This window comes from Lontra canadensis, unplaced genomic scaffold (assembly GCF_010015895.1).
Source record: "Lontra canadensis isolate GAN:19392208 unplaced genomic scaffold, GSC_riverotter_1.0 scaffold43, whole genome shotgun sequence".
NCBI classification, from domain to species: Eukaryota; Metazoa; Chordata; class Mammalia; order Carnivora; family Mustelidae; genus Lontra; species Lontra canadensis.
Window position 1 is genome coordinate 343,634 of NW_022631037.1, and position 26,558 is coordinate 370,191.

Here is a 26,558-nt window from a genome sequence, read left to right on the forward strand (position 1 = left end):
CCCCAGCTGAAGAAATGGTGACGCGGCGGTGGGGGGAGGGGTTGGTAGTGAATGTTGCAAGGCCGCCATGCTACTTATATTATGGGCAACCAAGGAAGAACGGGAATATGCTTGGAGGCAAACCCCCAGAGTTCTGGAGTGTAGACAGGCCTTCAGGAACCTAGATGCCCCCCAACCCTGCTTTAGGCACAGAGGGCTGCTTGCTGTGATTTCTTCTGAAAAACAGGGCTTCTCAATGGGGGAGCTACAAGAGCAGGTAAGACTAATGAGACTGAGCAGGAGACCACAGGGCCTCTGAGCACAGCCAGGGGGCAACGTAAAGGGCGGGCTTGACCAGACTTAGAACCAACTGCACTGGGGAGTCAGGGGACCCCTGTCCCCGCGACAGGACCCCGCACTCGGGCTTCAAGTACCTCCTGCAGGCGGTGCTGATGCCGCACGATGCCCCACATCCTGGGCACCCGCCTCCACCTGCTCTCTGCTTGCACCGTCTTTTCTGGGTTTCCAAACCACAGCCAATGCGCACTCAGCAAGACCTGGAGGGGAAAACCAATCGATTGTCCTGCTTGGTCTTCGAGACCCAGAAGCCAAGCATCATGCACTCGATGCGTGGGAGGTCCTGGACCCGAAGGAGGGACGTCTGCCGAGTTGGAGGACCTTGCTCTGTGGTTGCCTCCTGGGTGGTTGGGAGATCGAGATTCCAAGGCGTGTTATGAAGTTGTTCTGGAACAGTTCAGGTCCTAGAAGAACACCATTCCTGGTCCTCCCCTTCCCGCACCCCCAACCTCACAGTGTGGCTTGGGGCAAGTCATCTCTTCTGTCTGGGTCCTTTGCTCCACCTGTACAACATGAATAGGACAGAACAGTATGGTCCCTCATTCATGCATACCCAAGATCAGCGCAGGTATCTCTTGGCCAATGTCAGTGGTTTCACCTTGGCCATGACCTTCTGAAGCTCTTGGAGCAGTAACACACGCAGCCAGGTTTCCCCTAGTTCTGGTGAAACTGAGGCTGAGGGGAAAAAAATGGGGGGCTTGTTCATGGGCAAATATTTTGCTCCTGCTACATTTCTGGCCCTGGATTGCTGCTGGGTGCCCTGGGAGAAACCAGGGTGGTCCTTGCACCACCAGTGAAGGGCCATACTTCCCCCATCAGACAGTGAGCTCCCCAGGGTGGGAGTTGTCCTCTTAATCCAGGCTGCTGTCACCAGGAAAGACGTTATATGCTTTTTGCAGTCTATATGCTTCTTTGCAGTGTCCACACTGACTGCCCCACAGATACTTCCAGAACTCTTCCCACACCTTAGCTACACAATTTTACGCCTTCATGGGCCTGGGCTCCCCTCGGTCTGCCACTGGCTCTCTCTCACCCACAGATCTACAAGGAACCAGTGCCAACCGGAGGCTCCCGTGGCACTTCCCCACAAGAACTACCTTCCCCTGGCTGCCCAACCCTGAGAGGGAAGTTTTGGGGGAGCCCCACGCAGCCCGAGTCGGCCAGAATGCACCCAGCCAGCCTGCCCGGGCTCGCCCCTCTGCTGGGATTCTTTTGCAGAAGTTTGGCTTGAGCTGACCAGGCAGGCCATGCTTTCCTGAGCACCAAAGCCCCACCAAGAAGAACACCTGGAAGGCCAGGAGAGCGTCCCAGAGTCAGCTGAAGTCAGGCTGCCCTAAGTTCAAATCCTAGCTTCTCCTTCCGTGACTGTGTGGTCTGTGCTGGTGACTTAACTATTTCCGGCCCCATCGGTATGGTGGGCGCTGTCACAGCACATGCCTCCCTTCTAGTCAGTGATGGATACAAGCTGCTTGCATTGTGCCGGCAGGGTCCCTTGTCAGGGGGTGTCAGTCAGTTATCCTGTTACTGGGACTCTGTTCAGCAGGAGATGGGCCCTTCCCGGGAGAGGATCCAGCCCCGGAGAAAGAGCTCACGCCGTGTCCTCTCCTGCCCGCTCAGGTCCTGGCCGGACTGCTGCACCTCGGCAACGTCCGCTTTGCCCACTCTGAGGACAAAGCCCAGCCCTGCCACCTGACAGGTGATGCCGAGTGTGAGGACAGGGCAGGGGCCTGGGGCTTAGGCTGCGGTCACAGCGCCAGGGAGCAGGGCCTGCCCTGTCTGGAAACGGGCCAGCGTGGGTGGGACTGTAGGGGGAGGCCTGAGGGTAGAATATGGAAGTCGATGCCCTTGATGAAACCATGAATGTTAGTCCTCGCCCCATCTCTGGGGAGACAGACAGCATCGTCTGTGTCCTACAGATGAGAAAAAAGAGGGTTTATAAAGTGATTTGTCCCACATGGGGCAGTGTGGACTGGGATGGAGAATCCTGGGTTCAAGTCATACCTCTGACATTTACAAGGGCCTTTTGTAAGTCTCCTCGCCTACCAGGACCTGAGTTTCCTCAGTCTGTCTGGCACAGCACAAGGGGACAAGTGTCCCACTGAATGACATAGTGACTCCAAGAGGCCCATTCTAGGCAGACGGGAAGACAGAGGGGCAAGAGAGGGCGTAGGACAGTCACAGAAGCCCCAGAGAAAGCCCAGGGACCAACCTATGGTGTTCAGCTACCTGTGACACCCTCCTCCCTGTAGCTTGCTCTCCATCTCCTTCCTTCATCAAGGAGCAGATTTTGTTCCCTCTGTCAAATCCAAACACCTCTGCTCATCATGGTAAGTAACACCCACTCCAGGTCGTCAATAACAGAGTCCTCCTGGGGAGGACAAGAGGAGGGCTTTTCTCCCCTGAGAACCAACATGCACTCCCTTTGGCCAGCCTGCCAGGCACCCAAGCACACACACGACACTCCATGAGGAAGGAAACTGCCGTCAGCCCCCGAGGCTGTGGGGTAGGGTGGCTGGAGGAGGTGCAGGTGCAGGTGCAGGTGCATCCCACACCTGCTGGGCCCTCAGGCGGTGAGCCGGGAGCGTGGCTTCAGCTTCTCATTGCAGGAGCTGAACCACAGTTGTGCCAAGCCCTTGTTGGGACGAACGTGGATCCAAACACCTCCAGCAGGCCTGGCAGAATGAGGGAAACTGAGGCACCACCAGAGAGGGTTTCCCCAAAGGCCAAGGTAGGAGCTCTCCCACCAAATTGAATGATTGGCAGCCTAAACATCTACACTTGACCAACATGAACCAGAAGAAACCCACTACCAGGGTGCCTGAGGACGAGGTTAGGGAATGCGATGCTGGGAGGTGAACAGAGCAGTAAACTCTTCCCCGTACATACCCAAGGTGGTCCATGCCCTCCTCTGCCCCCCTCTGTGAGCCCATAGCAGGCAGAAAGTCCCAATGATGAGGGAGAAGGGCAGCTCAGGGCATCAAGGCCCATGCAAAGACAACACAAGGAACACGTGAATAGATCAGTAGGTATAAGTGATCTCAGGGGCCACGGGTGACACACGGTGAGGGGCCCCTGCCCACTGCTGGTGGCATGGTCATCGGGATGTCCTAATCACAAGCACTTCTGTGATCTGGCCCGTTCCTACCTGCCAGGTACATCCCCAATCTCTGCCTTGAGCCAGAACCAGTTTGTGGCTTCCTCCAATATCCCACACTCTCTCCTTTTCTCTGAGCCTTTCCAGGCACATACTGTTCACCTTCTGGAATGCCTTTCTTTTTCATTTTTTTTTAAATGCTTTTCAACCACTGCCCCCCTCAACTCTATCCTCGGTCCCATCCTCCACATCAGTTTCTTAGTTAATTCGTTCTCCTTATAACACCAGCTTTACCATCAGCTGCCACAGAAGGACCTCTCGAGACACCGAGGTTTAGTTAGTGCCCTGTGCCTGCCCTGGCATCAGTCCCAGGCATGGCCACTGTGACCCATTAGACTCTGAGCTTTAAGAGAGCAGAGATGGATCATTCATAGCGCCGACATGGCTGCTGGCACACAGGAAGTGTGGTCATCAAATGGGGCATCCCAGAACACACGAGGAACCTAGCCTGGGGACCCCGATCACAGGGCTGGGAGGGTCTATCTAAGTGTCTGATCCAGTCAACAAGCCCCTGGTTTGTCCTCAGCTGTTCCTGGGCTGCTTTCTCTACCTTCTGAAGGCTTTCTTGGCCCATGCCCTGCAGGGCCTACACAGCACCACACTCCCTACATCCTCTGCACCAAACCCAACAGCTGGACAGGCACAGACCATATACCAGGAAGAGGGAATTCATATAGGACCTCACCTCTGCACAGAGACTAGCTTGGCCATGGCCTGGGGTGATAAGGAGCACGACCATGGACATGGTGTAGTCCGTGCACTGCATAAGGGCTTAGCCAGTAAAAATATGGGCTTCCACCCAACCTCCCCCAGAAAGAGCCAGCTTTTCCAAGTAATAGGAAGGCCCTCTCTCTTAAACCACTCATGGGCTCTGTGTCTGACTGGGGTGGGTGAGTCCTCCCACATAAACCATGCCCCAAAAAACAAAGAAAAAACCACTTACCCATTAGCAGTCACTTCTACTTCCCCCTCAACACTGCCTGCCACATGCAGTCACGGATCCACTTTCTGTCTCTCTGGATCTGCCAGTTCTGGACATTTCTTTTTTTTTTTTAAAGATTTTATTTATTTGTCAGAGAGAGAGAGAGTGGGCACAAGCAGACAGAATGGCAGGCAGAGGCAGAGGGAGAAGAAGGCTCCCTGCCGAGCAAGGAGCCCAATGTGGGACTCGATCCCAGGACGCCGGGATCATAACCCAAGCCGAAGGCAGCCTCTCAACCAACTGAGCCACCCAGGCATCCCTGGACATTTCTTATAAATGGAAGTATGCAGTATGTGATCTTTGGTGACCTCTCTTTAGCTCACGATTTTCAAGTTTTCTCCATGTTGTAGCATATGTTAGAATTATCTTTTTATGACTGAATCAGAGTCCACTAAATGGACATACCATGTTTTACTTATCCATTCGTCAGTTGGTAGACATTGGATTATTTCCACTTTGTGGCTACTGTGAATAATTCTGGTATGAACAGTCATGTAGAAGTTTTCGCCTGAACATGTGTTTTACTCCTCTTGGGTAAAGACTTAGGAGTGGAATTGCCAGGTCACATGGTAACTCCATGAGTAACCCTTTGAGGACCTTCCAGCTGTGTTCGTGTTTCCCCACAGCTCATGCTGACCTTGTGCTACCCATGCTTGGTTCTCTCCAGCGCCCTTTCTGCCAGTGTAAGCCTTTGACACATGGGGTGGGGGGCGCAGAACCAGTCTGCACTCAGCAGCCCCCATCTCGTGGCCAGCATCACCAGTAGAGCAGCACTGCTGTTTCTCAAGTCTTTGGGAGTAAAGCATGGTTGCACTTGACCAACACCAGAACCGGGAGACTAGAGCTAAGTTTGAGAATTGTGTTTTCTGGCTTGATCTGGGCAGCGAAAGGATCAAATTTTCTGTGGTCGTGGTGGTGGTGGGCAGGGGGTAGAAAGTGATCTCCCCGATCCATTGATGTCTTAGAAAAACTCTGACACTGTTTAAAAAAAGAAAAGGGAGCAAAGAGAGAAAAGGAAAAAAGGAGAGAAGGGAAGAGAAAAGAAAAAAAGGAAAGGAAAGGAGAAGAAAAAAGAAATGAAAAGCAAAGCAAAGAAAAAAACTCTGACGCTGTTAATTTGAAACTTCCGGAGCTTCCCCGGTGTAATCTGAAATAGGCCCCCCTATGCAGAGCACAGGGAGAGAGGTTGAAAGAGGCAAACCTTTCTGGTCTGATAAGCAAGGGAACTTCCATATGAGGCTTGTCTTGGCCGGCTGCATGGTCAGTTTACCTCCGCACCCACTGACAGAATCATAAGAGTTTACAGAAAGGCCTTCATTGGGTTCAGTCACATGCACAATCGAGATGGTCTCATCAACACCTTACTCTCTCAAGGTTGTGTCTTTGGGCAGCTTCTCTGTGGGAAAGGCAAGCAGCTGCGTGCACATTCCAAGGACAAGGGAGGAGGTGAGGAGCCTCCCTCTGATTGTCTGGGTCTACCTACCTCGCTGGGTGACTTGGGACAAATTACCGCCCCCTCTCTGGACCTGGAGCCCTAGTAAAATGAATTCAGAATGTCCTGAGATCCACCATGTTATTTTCATAACATTGCCAATACATCTTGCAGCTGGATGAGCCTGGGTTTGTCCCAGCTGTCGGGTCCTGACAGGCACTGCACAGAAATCCTCCTGGGGCGACCCTGAGCCACTGGCCTATAGGGACCCACCTTTCTTCAGTGAGACCACCCACAGTGAGTAAAGCAAGACAAGGCTGGTTCACGGACCCATATTTGCCAAGCTCCGGCTGCATAGCTCAGCTGTGGAAGAAGCCAACCTGGTTGGCTCCTGACCTGACAGAGCTCAAGGCCTCAGGGTTGGGAAAGACTGATCTGGGAAGAGACAAAAAAACCACACCCAGGGACATCTGCCTGGGGAGTAGGGAGCTGGGGCCAAGGGCTCCAAGCTAGGGAGACTAGGGAGACCCCACCCAGCTGGAGGTGTTGGGACACTGGCCTGAAGGGATGTACAAGCTTGATCCGGAAGAGTGTTGTGAGTAGATGGAATCAGGAATTCCAGGAGACTGAAACAGCCAGGAGGGGGCCCCCAGACGGGCGCTGGCAGACTGTCTAGAGCGTGGTTGTGGGCAGAGATGAGAGGGACATGTTGGGTGTATGGCAGTAAGGAGCGGAGGCCTTGTGTTGTAGATGGGATCGTGTTTAATGGAAGTCCAAGGCCTCATCCTGGTCCTGGGGTGCAGATGGGTGTGCCTGCCCTCCCATGACCATAATCTGCTGCCCTCAAGTGTCTCCCCTCTGCCTCTGTCCACTCATTTCCCTCTTCTGACAGGGGTGCCCCACGATGAGCCATGGAGGCTCTGGGGACAGGGTGGCTGCCAAGAGGAGGCCCAGGCTGCGACGCTGCTCTGCTCCCCTCCCATGAGACATGGAATCTGAACCCTGTCATTTGCATGTTTCCTAGAAACAGTCCACAGCATCCCCCTGTCACCAAGTCAGCACAGCTGGACCTCTCTGCCTCTCTCCCCCAGAAAAGCCCATCTGCACCTCCGTTTCTCCTCAGAGGTGTCCTTATCTTTCCTTTCTACTTGAGGTGTGAGGTGGAGGCCGCACACCTGGGCCTGCGGGGACAGGAGGGTTTGTCACAACAAGCACTGCAACCAGAGTCTGGAAGAGCCGCCAGGGGTGGGACCACGTCTCTGCCTCCAGCTCCTGGCTCCACAGTCCCAGAACACCAGCCTCCCTCCTTAGGCTAGCTCCGTTCAGGCTCCCTCCCTCCCTCGTACCCCCCATCCCTGACCTCAAACTCTGGCTGATCCCCTGAGCATAGGCTCCGAGCCCCATCCACCCTCTGGGGCTTGTGGCCCTGGCGCTACTGGGCCCACTCCTCTGCCTTGCTTCCCAGGGTAACCAGAGAGGGTGTGGGGCTGTCACCAACCCTACAGGGCTTCAGCCTCCGCCTCAAGGGTGCTGTCCCTTTCACAGTGCTGAAGCTCCTGATCGCTCCCATCTCTACCAGGAGCCGCTTCCCCTACTGTAGCCTCCACTCACAGTCTGACCCGAACTCCAGGACATGTTCACACTGTCCAATAACGTGCATGATTTGAACTGGAAGCATGTGGAGTCCAGAAGAATGTGACCCAGCTGAGGGCTGGAGAAGGGGCTACTGGTCCATGGGTTCTCTCAGGCACCACTGCCTGCTTTTGACCAGCCCTAGGAGGGTGGAGGTCCAGCCATTGCACCCCACCCCACCCCCACCCTGATATCTGCTACAAAGTGGAAACACAGAGCACCCCATTCAAAAATTGTCAAGAATGTCTAGAGCGGAGACGCCTGGGTCTCTCAGTCGGTTAAGCATCTGCCTTTGGCTCAGGTCATGATCCCAGGGTCCTAGGATAGAGCCTGCTTCTCCCTCTCCCTCTGCCTGCTCTCCCTGCTTGTGCTTTCTCACTCTCTGTCAAATAAATAAATAAAATCTTTAAAAAAAAATGTCAAGAGGTCCACAGCGGACTATTCAAACAAGTGCAGCTGCCCTGTGTCTACACAAGTCCCACACTCATGAAGCCAGCCTTGCCCATTCCCATCCCACAGAGGGCTCACTGAACTTGAACTACATTTCAGAGTTAACTTTGAGATTACTTACTACGGCAGCCACTCACCCCCCACCTCCCTTGGCTGCCAGAGTGAGGGAGGAGGCGGGCAGATTATTCTTACCTTCCCGCATGTGCCTACACGTATCTCCTACCAGAGGCAGGAGGTGAGCAATTTACAGCCTTGCTAAATCCCAGCTTCCATTTGAGGCTTGCACACCTTCCTCCTGTCCCCAGGGCACAGCGGAGCCGGGGCCACACCCGAAGGAAAGAGCTAGGGCGGGGTTCTTGCTGACACATGCTCAAGGCCCTGTCTCAGTTTCCATTCTGATATCTGAGAGTAGTTCAGGTGTGAAATGAGGTTGCTCCAGGGGGTCGTGGTGGGAAGTCCCTTGAAGCGGGCTAACGTTCTGGGAATCAGGTACAGGGTGGCTCTAAAGAGTTGTTTTTCCAACTTTCTGCATGCTACCTCACAGTCATTAAATGATGCCCCCTGCCCAAATGAAAAAGAAACACCAGGGCAGGGCCGATGGATCTAGTTAGTGGCCAGGAAGAACTTGTAACTGTAAAAGGCCCTGATGGGTTGGAAGCACAGGGACAGCAGAGGGCGCCGTTGCTGTGCAAACACACCGCAGGGCGGAGGCACCCAGGGGCACACTCTTCCTCACTGCCTCTCTTCCCCCCAGATCTACGCAGAGCATCCCCCCATCTCCCCACCCACCCTCGCACATGTTCCCTATCTTACAGGCACACCGGAGGTCAAAGAGTTAGACTCCAGGCTCAGATTCTCCAGCTGGCCTCTGAGGGTCCCTTGGCTGGGGTCCCTCACCAAGCTTTGCTTTATCCCTTATCCCACCTCCACATTGCTCTCCCAAACTGACGGTGGTTCTGTTCAGTGAGGAGCTGGGGAAGGCACCAGGATGCCTGGTTTGCTTCCCCAGTCTATGGCTCTACCTCTCCGGTGGAAAGATGTCCCTGCAAGATGGCAAGTCAGCTGAGGACAGCCTGGGTACATTCTGGAACCACAAAATGACAGTTGGAAGGGCTATGAGGTAAAGTGGACTCGTGTTTGCACTGAAATGTGAAGGTTGAGAAGGATGACACTGAGCTGTTCGTTCTGTCAACAGTGTTTTGCATATAGATAAAGACTGAAAGAGAAGACACAAAAATTAAACAGATTAAGTTGGGGAGATGATTATTTTGTTAAAAAAATTTTTTTTCTTAAAAATATGTCAAATTGGGGCACTTGGGTGGCTCAGTCGTTAAGCGTCTGCCTTCAGCTTGGGCCGTGATCCCAGCGTCCTGGGATGGAGTCCCACATCGGGCTCCTGCTCCCCAGGAGGCCTGCTTCTCTCTTTCCCACTCTCCCTGCTTGTGTTCCCTCTCTCATCGTGTCTCCCTATGTCAAATAAATAAATAAAATCATTTTTTAAAAGATTTTTTTCGTAAATGTCAAATTGAGGGGCGCCTGGGTGACCAGTCAGTTAAGCATCTGTCTTTGGCTCAGGTCATGATCCCAGGGTCCCACACATCAGGCTCCCTGCTTAGCCAGGACCTGCCTCTCCCTCTGCCTGCCACTCACCCTGCTTGTGGTCTCCCTCTCTCCCTCTCTGACAAATAAATAAATAAAAATCTTTTTAAAAAATAATATGTCAAATTATAAAATAGTTGCCTCTGAGAGAGAGGTTTTTGGTGATTTACACACACACACACACATGCACGCACACACACACACACCTGCCCGCTTCTTTCCAAATAGTCTACAAAGGTAAGAATTATCTGGATAATCAGAGACAAAGAAGCTAACACACACACACACACACACACACACACACACACACACCTGAAAGAGCCTGTTCTCCTCTGGTGGCTGCATCCTGAATCAAGGAGGGAATGTTCCCCTTTCCCCCAAGGCTGCCTTTTCCTCCCCACCTGGTTCAGCCCTCATCATCCTCTCCGGAGTTCTTCTGCCACAAAACCAGAATGTAAGTGAGTACACTTGGAAAATCCAAGGCAGCTCTGATCCCAGCCTCCTGCTGGTGTGAGCCTGGATTCCTGTGAGAGGAGAGGGGACAGCCCTGGGGGAGTTTTCCTGAACTCTCTGCAGGGCAGGAGCAGAACAGACGTCATCCCCTCTGCTGGACCATGCCCCCATGCGTCTTCCTGCTCTTACTATTTCAGAATGTTCAGCGGAAGAAGTTTCCACCAACCCGTCCACGAAGGAGGTTCCTACCCTGCCCCCATGAGAGCCTCTAGCTCTCTCTGCCCCCTCCCTCTTCTCCCCCTGGATTCTCCCCATAGACCAGAGAAACAGGGTAGGCGTGAAGACAAGGGAAGAGGAACAGCAGCTTTCGCAGATGCGGGCAGGAAGGCTCTCTTGTCTCTGCTAGAATATGGCAGAGATCCAAGGTGGGGAGTGGTGGAGAGGAGAATATTGATTAAGCCTTCTGCATGTGGGTTTCATCTTAACGTCCAGGGACACAAACCTGGACTCGAATTATCTGCTAATCTGAGGAGGCCCTGAGGGTGCAGAAAACAATGGGAGATGGAGGCTGGGGTTCCCAACAGATGGGAGGTGTGGGTGTTTGTGGGGAGGGAGGGTGAGATGGCATGGAAAGAGTATGGGGAGAGGAGCAGGAGACCAGAGTTCAAATCTCGGCTCTGCTGTCTTTGCTGGGTACCTTGAGTGAATCACTGCTCTCTCTGAGCTTTAGCTTCCTCTTCTGTAACTCGAGTAATTAAGGATCCCTGTCCTTTTCTAGGGCCGTGTGATCCTCTCTGAAGAGGTTTCCTGACCTAGAAAGTCAGGCTCTTAAGATCTACCGCCCCATCAAAGTAAATACCCGTCCAAACTTCCAACCGCGACAAACAGGTGCTATCCATCTGATTGATGGCAAATACCTCCCCGATCCTATCTCTCTGCACACTTAACCTCCTCCTTGGGAGTCTATCCACGGTGCTCTATGCCTCTTCTCATTCTGTTCCCTCTGGCTGGATTTCCCTTCCCTTTTTGGGCTCTGTCTTCTCGTCTTCTAATACTCAGCTTGGATCTCATCTCCTCCAGGAAGCCTTCTCTGATTCCCCACTCACTGGCTGGGTTAGGCGCCACTCCTCTGGGCTCCTATACAATCAAGGGCATTTGCTTAATGGCTAGTAATTACAGCTGAGGTTTACTGAGCACTTACTGAGTGCCTAGACCTCTACAAGGCTCTTTACTCAGCATCACAGAGGTGGAGCCTAACACACCATGCGAGGGAGGTGTGATCTGTATCCCGTTTTCCAAGACACTGGAGCCTGAGGGAGGTAAAGGGTGAGTGGTGGGGCTGGGATGCGAATGGAGGGCAGTGTTGCTCCAAAGCTGGTTCTACACTTCTGCCTTATACTCTATCTGCCCACTTTGCCAACTGAACATGGATGCGATGGTTTTCTGTTTAGGGATACGTGCTCGTCCTTCCTCTGACCTATGAACCCCTGGGACCACCTCACACTAATCAGAGTCCCAGCAAGGGCTGAATTCGAATCTCATGTTCTTGGGTCCACGAAGTTGGGACCCAGCCTCCCTCCGCAGCCTTCTTTACCGGCTTCCTGGGTCTTAGGAGTCCAGGAAGAGCCTTTCCGGGGTCTAGCTCAGTGTCCCCTCCCACCTGAGGCCACATCCACACCTGTCCAGGGTCAGATTTAATCCAGGTAAAGGGACCTCTGTTTAGAGATCATGGTCACATGTGCTCCTGTATCAGCCTGGGCCAGTCCACCTCAGGCGCAGGTCACAGAATTCTCACAACAACCCAGGGGGAAGACAGGGGTATAATTTTCATTCTGCAGATGAGGGAAACCAAGTCTCAGCTGTCCTCACAGAACACATGGGTGGCCCCAGAGGGAGCCCAAGGTGGTGTGTCCTCAGAGCCCTTCAGCTTGGCCACTGCCTCCATCCCTCTCCGGACCAGGCTGTGTGAGTGCACGTCCCCAGAGGATGACAACTGTGATTCATCTCGGAGGCTGCCAAGGGGCAGTGGCTGCACCCAGGAACCGTGAGGCACGTTGTGAAAGTCTGGGCTGGGCAGGGGATGGCTCACAGCTGGTTCCCAGTAACTATTTATTGGCACAGGGCCAGGTGATGATCCCCACTTTATAGATGAGGAAGTTGCAATCAGAGGGGAGTTGGAAAGCTGCCCAAGGCCATGCCTGAGTTAGAGGAAAAGCAGAGACTCGAATGCAGGGCACGTGGGGGAGCCTGGGAAGAGTAAGAAGAAGGAGGCTGCGCCAGGGCTGGGGCCAGTGGGCCTGGGCTGACGGATTTATGGGTCCTGTAAGTCACTGAGATTCGACAGGACCCATCCCTGCTCTAATGATCCCTGCTTGAATGAGGGCTTTGTCGCCTCCAGGGGAGTGGGGCCCTGGGCCTGGACAGGCATAGGTGACTAGTTAATGGCAAGCCAGGACAGCAGGGCTAGACTGGGAGATAAGGCTGGGAATGTTACAGCTAGAAGTAGAGAGCCTCTTGCCCCGTGTAACCTTGGGGAGATGATAAGGCTGCGCCCTGACCTCCCACATTGCCCACGTACAGCCTCTGGGGTGGCTCTGAAGGCACATTTGTGAAGACTTGGCCATCCTTAAGCTCCTCCCACATGAGCCCATGCCTCAGAGGGGACACCACACCAGAGCCTGGCTTGCCCCATCTCCCCCGCCCCCACATAGTAGCGGGCACACTCACAGGGTAGGGCACACTCACAGGCATAGAGCCTGATTACCTAGGGGACAGTTCCTCCTACCCATTCTTCTCCCTGGGAGGCCCCAAGGGGATGGACTTTGAGGTGGGTCCAAAGGTCACTGATCAGTAGCCCCTTAACCCCACCAAAGGTTTTCAATCTCTCCTGCCAGTCAGTGGCCTGTCCTGGGGTGACGCAGACCCCATGAAGTGCATTTCATTCCCAGGAATAGGGTTCCTCCCCACTCCATTCTTCAGTCCTGAATAGCCCTGTGGACATAAATCCACGCCCCAGAAAAGTCTGTAGGGTGTGGAATCCCTCCCCGACTGCCTGGTCTTAGCTGCTGATTAAATTTAAAAGCAGTGGAGACAATAGAGCCCTAAACCTGAGGAGGTGGGCGCCCCCTCCCCTCTCTGTAGGATCAAAGCTGTTCCTTGAGGCTGTGATCCTGGGCCAGGATGGAGGGGGGTGCAGGCGGTGGTAGTTACAGCCAGGACTCTCACCAAAGAGGAAGGCCCTTTGCCTGGAGAGTTCTAGGGGAGGCAATCCCTCATCAGAGGTCCCTAGCCTAGGTTCAAAGGCTGGTGGGAGCAGAGAGGTTGGCAGCGGATGGGGAAGCGACTAGACCAGAAAACAGGGGCTTCCTGTTGATGAAGGGGGCCCAGGCCCACTGCCTGGTTCCCTGTCCCTCTTCCCTACCGGAGTCTAAGCTTTCCAAACCCCTACGGAAGCCCCCACCCAATGTGGGACGCACAGTACCTAGAGCCATCATGGAAGAGTCTAGAGGCTCTGCAGCAGGGGGGTGGCAGCCAGGAGACTGAGTACCCCTCCTGAGACCAGAGGCAGCTTCCTCTCTATGACTCCCCTCAGCCCTGTCCTCCCAAATGCTAGGGCTTCCTTCGAGGAAACTTTCCTTTCCCTGGACCCCTCTGAAGATCCTGGCAGATGAGAGAACTAGGGGTCCACTCAGACCCCTATCTCTTCTCTTCCCACCTCATCTCAGGGGTCTGGGCGCCTCAACAGGAGCCAGTCCGGTCCCTCTGACCCCACAAGCTTCTCTTCTCTCCCTGAGCCCCTTGGGATCTATTTCTCAGTCCTGCCCCTCGCCTTTCCCCCTCCCTCCTCTGGCCTTCGCAGAAATGCTCACACCGCGGTTTAGGGGCGTCTTCACTCCGTGTTGGAAGAAGAGTCTTTGGTCTGCTTAGAAATTAAGTTTGGAACAGCCTGAGAGGAAACAGAAAAGAGACCCAGAGAATCAGCGACCACAGCCTGAGGGAGAAAAGCCAGCCCTCTCTTTGGGGACACCGGATTCAAGAAACACCAGCACACCTCCCTCATTTGCACCATCCTCGGGAGGCTGTCTCCACCCGTCCACCTCCAGCCCAAGGTCCCGGCGGACGGCTACTCAGGCGAGAGGGCTGCGCTGGGAGTCCAGGCCAAACCGATCAAAGGCAGGAATCCGGGCACCCCTCCTTGTATGGATCAAGTACCTCGCGAGGTCACCACCCCGTTCTCAAACAGGAGACCAGGTGTGATGGGGGCGGGCGGCTCTCGGAGGCAGGAGCGAGAGGAGCGGCGCTGGCGGCGGGGGCGGGGTGGTGGTGGTGGTGCGGGCACGAGGCACAAGGTGGCCCGGCAGGGGGTGGAAGCGGAGGATTTCGGCGCAGGGACAGGACGCGGGGAGGGGAGGCTCCGCCAGGGGGAGGAGCCGCTACCCGCGTCCCGCTGTCGGGGCTCCTTCCCGTCGCAGCTCCGCTATAAAACCCAGGACCGGCATGATCGCGGCACCCCCGGAGGCCTCCTCGGCACGCGACCCCCGGCTCGGCGGCGTCTTGGCTCCTGTGCGGGATGCGGCTGCTGCCTGCGCTCCTGGCCCTCGCCGCCGCCCGGCCCTCGGCCAGCGCAGGTGACCGCGCGGGCTCCCGTCCGGTCCCCCGGCGGGCGGCCCCTCGGCGTCCCCGGCCGCAGGGCGCGGGGCGCGCGCCGGGCTCGGGCTGCGTGGGCACCGCTGCGGCGACGGGGCGGGAGGGGCGGACGGGGCGGACGCGGACCCCCGGGCGCTCCCGAACGGCCACGTGCGGCGGCGGAGCGGCTGGGTGCGCGCGTGTGCGCCGCTGCGGGGGTGCTGGGGCCCCGCGGCGCTCAGCCCGGCGAGCGTTCGAGTCAGTGATGTGGATGCTTCCCCGACCCGCCTCGACGCACGCCGCCGTTCTCGCCCTTTCTGGCACTGCACGCGCCTTTGGTCCTCAACCTGTCCCTGCGTCGCTGTCTGTCCCGCCGGGGCTCAGTGCTGAGGGGCTGCCCACCTGCCCAGAGCACGGGAGGCCCTGGCTTTTCCGCTTCGCACCCTGGGTTCCTGGTCGTTCCCTTTCCCCTCCCCAGCGCCACATTGGGAGCTTGTGGCCAGGGGGGACACGAGGAGACCCGAGACCCTGGCCGAGCCGGTCTTTCCGGCCAGGGTGATTTTCGTTTAAAGATTAATGATGTGGCCGAGCTCTTAATTATTCGCCTAGGTGGGAGGTGGCAGGAGTTGTGTGTTAATATTTGATAAGGAGCTGAAAGCGCCTCCAGTCCCAGGGCTGGGCACGGGGATCAGGGGAGGAATCTTTTCTACGACCCCACAGGGGACCATCTCCTCTGCAGGAAGCCCCCCCCCCCCATCTGCCAGTCCCCAGCTCAGCTACCCCTCCGATGGTCCCCTGTTGGGGTCCAGCTGGCCAAACATCCTCTCCAAAGCTAGATGCTCCCTTCTGGGAGTCGTGGAGTAAGGGATGAGGGTGCCCTCCCTCTGCAGCAGAGAAGGAGAGAGTATGTGCCTTTTGCAGGAAAGATTTAGCTGGTGTGTGTGTGTGTGTGTGTGTGCGCGCGTGTGTGTGCGTGTGTGTGCGTGCGTGCGTGTGTGCATGTGTGTGTGTGCGTGTGTTGGAGGGGATGAGGGGAACCTTGCAGAAATTACTGGCTTCTTCCCAGGAGAGGAATAAAAAGGAGAGATGGGATGTGACAAAATTCATATGTAAAGTCGGAATTTGGAAACTTACCTAAGCGGCTGGACTCAGAAAAAGAGAAACACTTTACAATTAATTCTGTTGCTTTGTAGCTGTGTGGCCCTGGGTAAGTCACTTCACTTCAGTTTTCTCACAATATAGAGATAGTAATTCTGACTTAAGGGGTTTTAAGGGTTCAGGTGAGCTAGTGGGTGTAAGTGCTTGGTGTGGTACTTGAGTGGTGCATGGCAGACACCCCATGCCTGATGGCTGCCTGGGGCCAACCAGCCAGGAATCTATCTCAGCTGCCCCCTCCTACAACCTGTGCTCACCTTAAGTGCTGGGGCTTTCAGACTGGAAACTGTCTCGGGACCGGTCTCCCTTCACCCATTTCATCCCCTGGAACACTTGAGGCTGGGGAGGGACCAGGATACACATCAGACAACCCAGAACATCTGCTGTCACGGAGGGAGGAGGAGAGGAGTCCTAGGACTCTTTGAGGCCCCAGAACCCTGGCCAGGAGTTGCTGAGACTTTGCCAGGACATACTTGGGTTTTGCTGAGCTGGTTTCCAGGATTCCTCCTTCCCCACAGAGTGGGAATGTAGAGTGGGCAAGGTCCATCAGAGAGAACTTCTTGGATCACCAAGAAAGGTCCAGGGGGGCAAGTGGAGGGTGAGGGACAGTGGCTGGGTAATTGGTGATAGTTGTGAGGTTTGCAACTGCATTCCTGGTTCACCTAGGCGGGTCACTTATGTAGAACCTGGTGCTTGGAGCCAAGATCTGTCTGTGGGGAGCCCCTCTCCTTCCCAGGCTGCCTGAGACAGCAGGCTTGTCATTATTTGCAAGGGCAGCCCTCTCATGAATACAGGAGCGTGAGCTGCTTTGGGACCCTGCCACCTCAGCCCAGGGACGTAGACCTGACCTCTGGCCTCATCAACGTTGTTTTCCTAGTTCTTGCCTCCCGAAGAGGGTAGTTACAAGAGCATTCAGCCGCACAGGTCAGAAGTCTCCACAATTAAGACGGTGAACCAGAGGTCATCATTACAAAACCAGGAGCTGTAGCCAGAGTCAGGGAAGAGCACATTCCTGAGAGTGGCTCAGCCTGAACCAGATGGGCCCTGGGGAGGCTGAGAGGAGGGTCCCCCCTTCAGGACTCTGACTTCAGCAAGGCTTCCCCCCGGAATAGCTTCCTTTGGGGCCTCCGGTCAACCTTGGAGGCCCTGTCTGCCTTCAGGACCTTTGAGAGGGGAAGATACGGGTGAATTCTGATAAGGAGGCTTTCACGGTTGCAAATGGGCTCCATCCAACCATCGTCTGCTCAGACACTGAGCAAAGTCCTGGCTGGCCCAGTGGCAGTTCGCTCTGCCTGAGGTAGAACGGAGGGCTGGCGAAAGTTGAACTCTCCTTCGGAGATGAAGCAAGAGCCAGAGCCAGGATTGAGTCAGGTGCTCGGGCTCCAACTTCTGAGCTCTGGCCATCTGCAGAGGGGGGCCCAGGAGGTGGGGAAGTGCCTGCAGCCCCTTGCAGAGTTGACCCACCTGGGGGTTCCTTGGAGGCAGAAATTACCCCCATGGGGGGCGGGCTGCAAAGCCCTGTCCAGGGCAGGGAGTGGACCGTGATGGGGAAGACACTGCAGGATCTGGCAGACTCTGAAAGAGGGCGGAGCAGCAGAGCAGGCAGCGGGTGAAGCCTTTGACCCAGAGCCTGGAAATGCAAAGCCCTAGCTGACTCCAAGGGGCCTGGAGCGAAAAGGTGCCCCGTTTTCTGGGGATGCTCAGTCCCCTGGCCTGGAACCCCTTGTCCCCTCCTCTCCCAAGAACTTGATTGTCCCCTCCCGAGAACCTGACCACCTCCTGGCTCCTGCCCCACCCTGGCCTCATTCCGGAGACCCCAGAGGAGGTGGACGGAGGCAGCCCCGAGAGGAGGGGGCGGATGTGCTCAGAGGCCTCAGCTCAGGCTGAGTGGGAAGCTGTGCTTTTCTTAGGAATTTTCTCATCCCTGAGTTCTTTCCAGCTCACTTCATTTCTCTCCTCTCGGCCCAGCCTGAGCTTTGGCCATCTGCACACTGATCTGAGGCCAGGGGGAGGGAGGCCAGGAAAAGGAAGGACTCACTGGGGACTTAACTGTGCTACAGGCTGCCTGGACTACTCCACTGTCTCTCATTAACTCCCACAGTCCAAAGAGGCGGATGCTATTAGCTCCATTTGACCGATGAGAAAACTGAGGCTCAGGGAGATTAAGGTGACTTGCCCCTAAGTGGCCCAGCAAGAATTTCAGCTCTGGATCAAATGTTTTGTCCACCCTACTGCCGCAGCCTTCCCCCCGCCCCCCACTTAATTGATAGACTATAATGGTAGAGCAGATTTAGATTTACAGAAAAACTGAACAGAAAGCACAGAAGGTTCCAAGGCACACCGCCCTGGCAGGCCCCCCTGGTGGCTAAATCTTGCACTTAGGTTTGCCGTGCAACCTCTTCTCAGAGGTGCTGGTTCTCCAGCCCTGAACCACAGCTGAGATTAGAACCTGAATCTGACCCCACGTACCAGTATTGCAGGGTGTTGGGACAGGGTTTGAAAGGGCCCGACTACCGTCCCTGGTGGGCTGTGAGAGTTTAATCCAGAAGGGTCTTAATCACACGAGAGCGCGTGTTCCAGGGAAGGGCTCGTCTAATCTCCTCCATCATCCCGGATCAAGTCTGGGAAGGCAGCCAAGCTGAACTCGGCTCTGTTGTCCCAGGAGGGGAGACTAGGACTAATCCTCCTCCTGTCCTCTTGCCAGAACCTCGCTTCCAGGTTTGGGGTGGGAGATACAAGGAAGGAGGAGGAGGAGGAGGAGGAGGCCGACAGCAGCTGGAGGAGAGTGTCAAGGCCAGGCCCTGGGGTAGAGGTGAGGGCCTTAGAGGACCTCACAAGGCCCCTCAAGAGTGGCTGTTTTTCCCAAGGACCAGTGCCCTGGGCACAATAACCAGTCAATCAGCTATGGGTCTGGACTTTTGGGGTCTGGCTGCTTCTACCACTTCCGTCCCCATCCCTGTATTTCCTCAAGTCTCCTTCCTTTGGGCCTGCAGTGCCAGATTGCAGGAATGCTCCATCCCAACCCAAGGGGGTCTCTGACCCTGGGGATATTCCTAGTCTTTGACCCACTGTGTACACACACACACACACACACACACACACACACACACACACGCAGTGTTGCTTATGTGCACACAGCTCCAGTCTATTCCTAGACACGTGTGTGCGCAAGTGCACTGACACAGGCGTCATGTCCTTCCTCTCTCTGCTCCAGAGTCACACTGGTGCTACGAGATTCAAGCCAAGGCCTCCAACTATACTTGCTTGGGTGAGTACAGCAAGTCTCAGGGATGGGTTTTCTGCATTGGGGGGACTGCCCAAGTCAAAATAAAAACCCAGGAAGGGCGGGAAGGATCAGGGTAATGATCCCCCCAAGTCAGCTATCAGTTACTCAAACACAAACACACATCGGCATGGGCATGCGTGCATGGACACGCACATACACAGTCCTGGTGCTCAGAGGATGGGGAAGGTAGAGTGACCTGAGGCTTCCCTGGCATCTCCCGTCGCTGTCCCTAAGAGGGGAAGTATTCTATCAAACAAATCAGCAGTTGCATCAGTTATAGAGACACTTTTTTTTTTTTTAAGTTGGCTCCCTGCCCAATGTGGGGCTTGAACTCACAACCCTGAGATAGTTACATGCTCCACCAACTGAGCCAGCCGGGCACCCCCTATTTTGCTCTTATAACGAAATGGAGAGTTGGTTCTGTTCCAACGACCCCTCTTCGGGTGGACCTGGGAGGTTGTCCTTGGCATTTTTTTCAACTGCTGCACAATTTCCCTGCAGTCAGCTCTGCAGCTGCCTCTGCCGTGTTTCAGGGACTGAACAGTACTGCCCCCTCCCCAAGTCCCAACCACACCCATGTCCAGGGCAGCCTTCCCCGCCTCCAAACCCTCAGATTATACTGCCAGTCAGTGAGTCTTTTCCTAGGCCCCCTTCCAGGGGGCTCCACTGTCAGCTTCCAAGCACTCTCCCTTCCCCCTCCTTGAATCTGAGGAGGGGCGTGTGCCCCTGACTCTCAGCCGGCCCCTCCTCCCTGCTCAGGGCCTAGCCAGTGGGGTGAAGACTGCCAGAAGAACCGCCAGTCCCCCATCGACATTGTCACTACAAAGGCACAGGTAGACCCAGACTTGGGACCCTTCTCCTTCTCTGGCTATGACGAGAAGCGAAAGTGGAAAGTCCAGAACAATGGGCATTCAGGTGGGTGTCGGGCAGTGGGGGTGGGGGGGGACCTGGGCAGGCAGGGGCAACTGGTCCAGGGACCCCTGACTTCCAGAGGACTGGGCTGGAGGTGCTCCTCCAGGCCCACCTTGGCTGCAGAGCCCGGGGCTTTGGAAGTGGGGGAGACGCTTCCCAGTGGCTTTGGTGCTTCAGTGGAAGACAAGCAGCATCCTAGGAAGAGGGAACAACACGGCAAAGGCGCAGAGCTGTAAAGCGTCTTGGGGTGTGCCTGGAGGCAGAGAGCACAACTAGGGCGGGCCTGGGTCAGGCTAGGAGCAGCTGAACTGGGCCCAGGGGCAGGTCACCTCAGGGCTGAGGAGTTTGGACACTCCCTTGAGAAGGCCCAGACATCAGGGAGGGGCTTGATGCAGGGGAGGAGCTGGGCTGAGGTGCATGTTTTGGGGGGGGGGGGTGCGTGTGCAGAGGGAGAGGCGGGCCCAGGGGCCACAGGGGGCCAGTGACAGGTCTGGGCTGTACCACCTGTCCCATCCCATCCTGTCCCTGCAGCCCAGGACTGTTGCCTATGAAGGGTGGGAGGCAGAAGAGAAGGCTCTGTGTGTGGGGGGCTTGAGAGGGTTGCTGGGGACTTAGCCCCCTCTTGTGCCCTCCAGTGATGGTGCTGCTGGAGGGCGAGGCCTCCATCACTGGAGGAGGACTGGCTGCCCGGTACCGGGCCACGCAGCTGCACCTGCACTGGTCTGAGAAGCTGGATGGGGGCTCAGAGCATACCCTCGATGGCAGGCGCTTTGCCATGGAGGTGAGGGCCCTTCTCCAGGGTGGCGTGTGGCTGGGCTCTGGGTGGGCCTGCCTTGGGTGAGAAGGGTGCTCCAGGCCCCTCATAGGTCCTCTCTCCATTCCTCTCCCTGCCACCAGTTGCACATAGTACACGAGAAAGAGAAGGGGACGTCGAGGAACGAGAAAGAGGCCCAGGATCCCAAAGATGAGATTGCAGTGCTGGCCTTCTTGCTGGAGGTGGGACTCTCATTCCCCAGGGGCTGAGGGGCTGCTTCTTGGGATCAAGAGGTCTGGGATTCCAGAAAGGCAGGAAGGGGTTGGGGGACCCTGACCTCCCCTGTTTTTCAGCAACTTGTATACCCCTGGGGGGGAGCCCAGAGGCTCTCAGGGCCTCAGTCCCAGAAGCTGCCTGCCCTCCCCAGCCCGGACCAGGAGAATGGACTTATGGTCAGCACTGGCTCCCCACAGGTCCCTCTCAAGGCCCCTTCCCTTCTGTTCCAGGCTGGATCTGAGGAGAATGATGGCTTCCAGCCCCTGGTGGAGGCACTGGCTTATGTCCCCAGACCCAGTGAGTGGCTGGGGGGAGGGGAAGGGAGGAGACTTCTTCCTACAGAGGAAGGGCCAGGGTGATGCTGTGGCCTGGGCTCTCAGGGATTCCCCTGCTTCCCCAACCAATCGACGGTATCCTCCCTACCTACTCCTGCCCCAGAGATGAACACCACGATGAAAGAGAGCATCAGCCTGTTTGACCTCGTCCCCAAGAAGGAGAAACTGAGGCATTACTACCGCTACCTGGGCTCCCTCACCACTCCAGGCTGCAAGGAGACGGTTGTCTGGACCGTGTTCCAGGAGCGCATTCAGCTCCACAGGGATCAGGTACATAGGGCTCAGCCCAGGGTACAGCCTCCCACTGCCCAGTTCCCCAGAAACCATCCCTCTGTATCCTCACAGAGGCCCCCGGGGCTGCAGTGGGCATGGGGCACCCCAGGGAGCTGAGGTCCTATTGGTTGAATCCACAGACACTCCCCAGGGTATGACAAACAAGAAAGCTCTTGCCTATCCCATCCCCAGTTCAGTTCGAGGGCTGAAGGGGAGGCTGTGGCAGGAGCGGTCAGAAAAGGCTTCCATGCTGTCCCCTGCAAGTAGGTGGGACTCGTCCAGCAAGGGCAGGGAGCTGGTGTCCTGGGAAGAGAGGGAGGGCGAGCAAGGGGGAAGGGCCGGGACTGGCCAGGAGCAGCTGAGAGAGGACCAGTGCAGCCCCAGTAGGAAAACAGTCCATTCATTCAAAAATAGTACTCAAGGCCTTACAACACACCAGGCTCCAGGGATACAGCCAAATCCCTCCTTCAGTGATCCTTTCCTTGCTGAACAGTAATTTTGAAAGGGTGGTCCCTGGTCCAGGGGCATCACGATCATCTAGGAACTTGCTAGACATTTGAATTCTCAGACCTCGCCCCAATCCTCCTGAATCAGAAACCCTGGGGATGGGGCCTGGCAGTGTGGGGCCCAACAACGCCCCCCAACCCTGGCCCCACCCCGCCCCGCCATGATGCTCATGTACTGTAGTCTGAGAACCACTGTTCTGTAGGAACAGCGATAAGACAGCAGTGACCCGTGCTTATGGGCCCTCAAAACTGTGAGCTGTGTGTCCACCTAAGGGAAGCTAAGCACTCTACATCCTTATTCTTTTCATCTGCACAAAAACCTGAGAGCTAGGGAAAACAAAACAAAAAGAAGCTTGAGATCCAAGGATTCCAAAGCCCTAAAGAGGGCTCAGACAGGCAAGGTGACTGGTCTGGGGTCACACGTCAGGGAGCATAGCTCTGCTTGCTCCTGGCTTCGTGCTGAGCCCCATCTCTTCCACAGATCTTCGCCTTCTCCAAGAAGCTGTACTATGATAAGGAGCAGACACTGAGTATGACAGATAACGTCAGACCCTTGCAGTACCAGGGGCAGCGCCCCGTGTTCAAGTCTCAGGCCCCAGGACAGCTGCTGCCCTTGCCCTTGGCCACCATTCTGGTCCCTACGCTCACCTGCCTGATGACTGGCTTCCTCTGATGAGCAATCCCTTCCGGACACTTTACCTCTGCTTTCAGTGTGTAGAGGCCTGGGACCTCCATTCCTTAGGCTTCCTAGCATGGATTTTGATGATGATTAAAGGGATATATTTTTGGAGAAACCTTTCTCGGGTCTATTTTTAGTTCCCATGACATCCTTGCCCTGTTCCCCTCAACCTGCCACCATTTCAGGGAAGGGGCCTGAGTCTTGGAAGTTCTTCCTAGCAGGGACTGCCAGGCACCCCTTCCCACCTTTGTAAATAAACTTCCTGTCTGTACCCCACTTGGAGAGATGCAAAGACAGCTCTGAGTTCCCATACCAAGAAAGCCCTGGAAGTTCCAATCCAGCCTCCTCACTGTATAATGGGGGAAGCCGGAGCCCAGGAAGGAGAAAAGGGTCAGTGGAGACCACACAGTGGGACTCTGGCCAAGGGGGCTCCGCCCCCTGCCCAGCACTGTCTCCTCTGGACTCCTCTGGGCTGCAGAGCGCAGGTCATGTGTGGGTGCAGCCTAGGGAAGCTAGGTGCCAAGGCATTCATTTATTTGCCCAAATATTTCTTGAGCGTCTATGTTCTAGGCACTGGAGATATGGCAGGGAGGACAGACAAAAAATCCCGGCCCTCCTGGGGTCACCAGACTCGCTGGAGTTGCTGGAGATGAAATATACACAAACAGCGTATCAGAGGGCAGTAAGAGCTATGAAGAAGGATAAATTGGAAAGGGAAGGGGGTTAGGGAAGGTCTCAGCAGGAAGGGGCCTCAGGAAGACTTGAAGGAGGCCAGGGAGGGGGACCATCTGGGAACCAGCAGGTGTCCTTGTGGGGAGGGAAGGGCACCTGTCAGAGGAACAGCAGGTAGGCCAGCTCAAGTGGAGAGAGGAAAGGAGAAAGCCCTCCAGAGAGCTGGAAGACAGAGAAGAGGAAAAAGTCAAGGGGAAAAGGAGAGGTCAAGTGTGTTGGGGGCAGGGAGGGCTTGTAGGAGGGCACTGTAAGGATGCTGGTTTTGAATGGGAGAGAGCTGGGAGCCTGGAGAGGCTAGAGCAGAGGGGCCTGATGTGCTGCTTTGGGGGAAGCAGGGGCTGCAGGGGTGAGGAGGGAGGGGAGGCATCTGCAGTGTTCCCGGAGCTAGCTCGTGGTCACAGGTGAATAGACAGGACACTTTGTGAGTGAGACCAGGGGGAGGCAGGTATGAAGCGGATGGTCTAGAAAACTGAGAGAAGGAAATGAGGGCCCCAAGGACAGGTCCCAAACCAGGCAAGCAGGGGCCAAGGGGCCCCAGGCTCTGGGATCTCATCATCCAGGGAGGGCTGGACTGGGGAGTATCAGCTTGGGGAAGGGGAGGAGAATGAGCCTTGCTTGGTGAAGAGGGGTCCCTGGGGGGCTCTAGCAGGTTCTATCATCTGGAGGTGGTGAACTTTCCTACAGGAATGTGCAAGCTAGTTAGGCACTCAAGGGATTCCATTACCCGGTGCTAGAAGCCCCTCCAGCCCTCCCCCCCCGCCACGCCCCGCCACCTCCTGCAAGGCAATAGTCTCTGGAGGGGAGCTGGCTGGTAGAGGTGACCTCTACGCCTTCTGCTGCCCTTTAGATCTCAGAGAACCTGACCCCCCCCCAACTGCCCCGGGACGTCCCCCTGCCGCCCCCCCTTGGCGGGGGGGGGGGGGGGAGCCCGCCCCCCCCTTTTCCCCTTGGGGACCAAAAATAAGCCCCCCCCCCTTCAGGGGTGATCACGTAGCCAGGGGGGGGGGGGTGTTACCGTCACCATGGCAACAGCAGGCAGCCTGTGTCAGCAGGGGGTGTGAGGACACCAAACCTGTTCTCTTTGGTTCCTGGTGCAGCCTGTAGGGGATCTGAGATTTCACCTGAACCCTGCCCCTCCCACCCAAGGTTCAGGGCTCTCAGAAACCCACACGGTGCCCCCCACCACTAAGCCCCACCCCCACCCCTAAACAACAGGGCAGCAAGGCCCGGAAGTGCCCCGCTCTCTCCAAGGGTGTAAAGGAGCCCAGGGGTAAGGCACATGACCCTCCCTCGTCACCCTGACCCCACAGTAATAAACCCGGCCAGTGGGTGCCAGAATGGGCAGAGCACGCTCAGGTCGCAGGGCTGAAACCTCTTCCCTTTGTGTCCGCCCTTCCTCGTACCTAAAGCCCAGTAAGTGATGTCAGCCTGTGATTCATAGCAAGGTCATTCGCGGCCAGTCACGGCAGGAGCCATTCCTGGAATCGGCTCCCACACGCTGGAGGGTGAGCCTGACGGGCCATCCCTCTTGTGGGGTGTGTGTGTTCTAGAGGGCCTCCTCTCCCACGGTGGTTCAGTCCTTCCATGCTGGGCACGGAAGGCACCGCCCTGGGAAGACCCCATTCTAGAGAACGTGCTCCCTCTCTAGAGACCCAGCCTGGCTCCTGACACAACTCTGCCAGAGATGACGGGGGGCAACCAGGAGCCCCCTTACCCAGAAACAGGGCCCAGCGTCCCTGCTGCACAGCCCTACTTTCATTTACTTCTGATGCCCCTTGGTCACTGCCCTGGGCATACCGTGTGTACTCACACTTCACTGTGACTCGCGAGGCCTCGGAGCGGCTGGTTTTGGTCACCCCCTGACTTCTCTGAGGCTGCTGGCTCCATTCCTCCAATTCCCGCCGCGGGTCCAACATGGGTCACTACAGTCCTGTAAGGGCAGTACTACCGCAGAGGCAGACGAGATGCTGAGGCACAGGGAGAGGTTAAGGTGATGTGGGGAACAAAGTTGGAGAAAAAGTCTTCAGTTTCCTTACTACTTACAGCCCATTGACGAGTCCTTGAAACAGGCAGAATGACGTTCCTCTAGGGACTCAAATGCCTTGATGTTGACCCTTTGACAAAGGCGAAAGGCAATCTTAGGCTGACCCTCCAGGATCTTGGGTCTACTTTAAAACATACAGAAATTCCTTTGGAAGCTCCCTTTATCTCTAGCCGGCCACCCTAAGATACAAGTTAGGATTCCTCCTCCAAGCATATGGCCCACTGATGTGCATCTGAAGAGTCTCTTGACAGAGAGTTTACTGAACGGTAATAAATGACCTTTTCGTAACAATAGCTAGCCCCCCTCTGGATCCTGGAAACGTTGTTTCCAAAATACCTTGGAGGTTTGTCTTGTCCTGAAGCTCTTCCCAACTTGCCAGTATAGAATGGGCCACTCCTCCTGACCCCAGTGCCGCTCTTTCTGCCCACCGGTCCTGTCCCTGTGCTTTAATAAAGCCACCTTTTTGCACCAAAGACATCTCAAGAATTCTTGGCCGTCGGCTTTGAACCCTAACATCTTTCCTACATCAAGGGGGCCTATCAGAATTCGGGGTCACTTCTCTGTATCTCCTCGGCTCCCACTTGTGACCTGGGGCAGTTCGCAGGAGGACAGATCTTCTGACCAGGGGTAGGGTGGAGTCCACAGCACCCTGTCCCACCCTGTCCCCGCTGGCTGCTCTGTATCCCCGACGGCTCGTCTCTCTGGCCTCCCTCTGACCCCCTGTTTAGATTTGGCATCTGGATGGAAGCCAGGGGCTAAAAATACTCCCTATGTGTTTAGATGATTCTTGAAAAATAAACTTCCCCATCTTGGCTCTCAGTTTGCACACTTGCTGGCCCTGTTTCCTGTGGCTCTGATCTGACCGTGTATGGGCGGGTGCAGTGTTGGGAGGGGTGGAATGGGAGGGTGGGGAGAACAGAAGGGTCTATAGGGGCCCAGAGT

At 55.9% G+C, this 26,558-nt stretch overlaps 1 protein-coding gene and 1 long non-coding RNA gene across 3 annotated transcripts; one reads left to right on the plus strand and one right to left on the minus strand.

Moving 5' to 3' along the window:
* Positions 1-777: 777 nt before the first annotated feature.
* Positions 778-14,177, minus strand: LOC116875992. Its single transcript, XR_004384299.1, has 4 exons — positions 14,090-14,177; positions 10,987-11,175; positions 2,546-2,632; positions 778-839 (listed from the first exon to the last, which is right to left on the minus strand). It is a non-coding gene; the product is annotated as an uncharacterized LOC116875992 (long non-coding RNA).
* Positions 14,134-22,960, plus strand: CA4 (carbonic anhydrase 4). 2 transcript variants are annotated; one of them, XM_032871849.1, is made up of 8 exons: positions 14,134-14,289; positions 19,034-19,087; positions 19,865-20,020; positions 20,653-20,798; positions 20,915-21,013; positions 21,278-21,344; positions 21,486-21,652; positions 22,643-22,959. In XM_032871849.1, exons 1-8 carry the CDS (start codon positions 14,238-14,240, stop codon positions 22,832-22,834), a joined length of 933 nt encoding a protein of 310 aa, XP_032727740.1. In that variant the 5' UTR covers positions 14,134-14,237; the 3' UTR covers positions 22,835-22,959. The 2 variants fall into 2 exon arrangements, with proteins under 2 accessions (XP_032727740.1, XP_032727739.1); XM_032871848.1 differs by lacking the exon at positions 14,134-14,289 and adding an exon at positions 14,456-14,666 and having other exon boundaries at positions 22,643-22,960.
* The last annotated feature ends 3,598 nt before the right edge of the window (positions 22,961-26,558 follow it).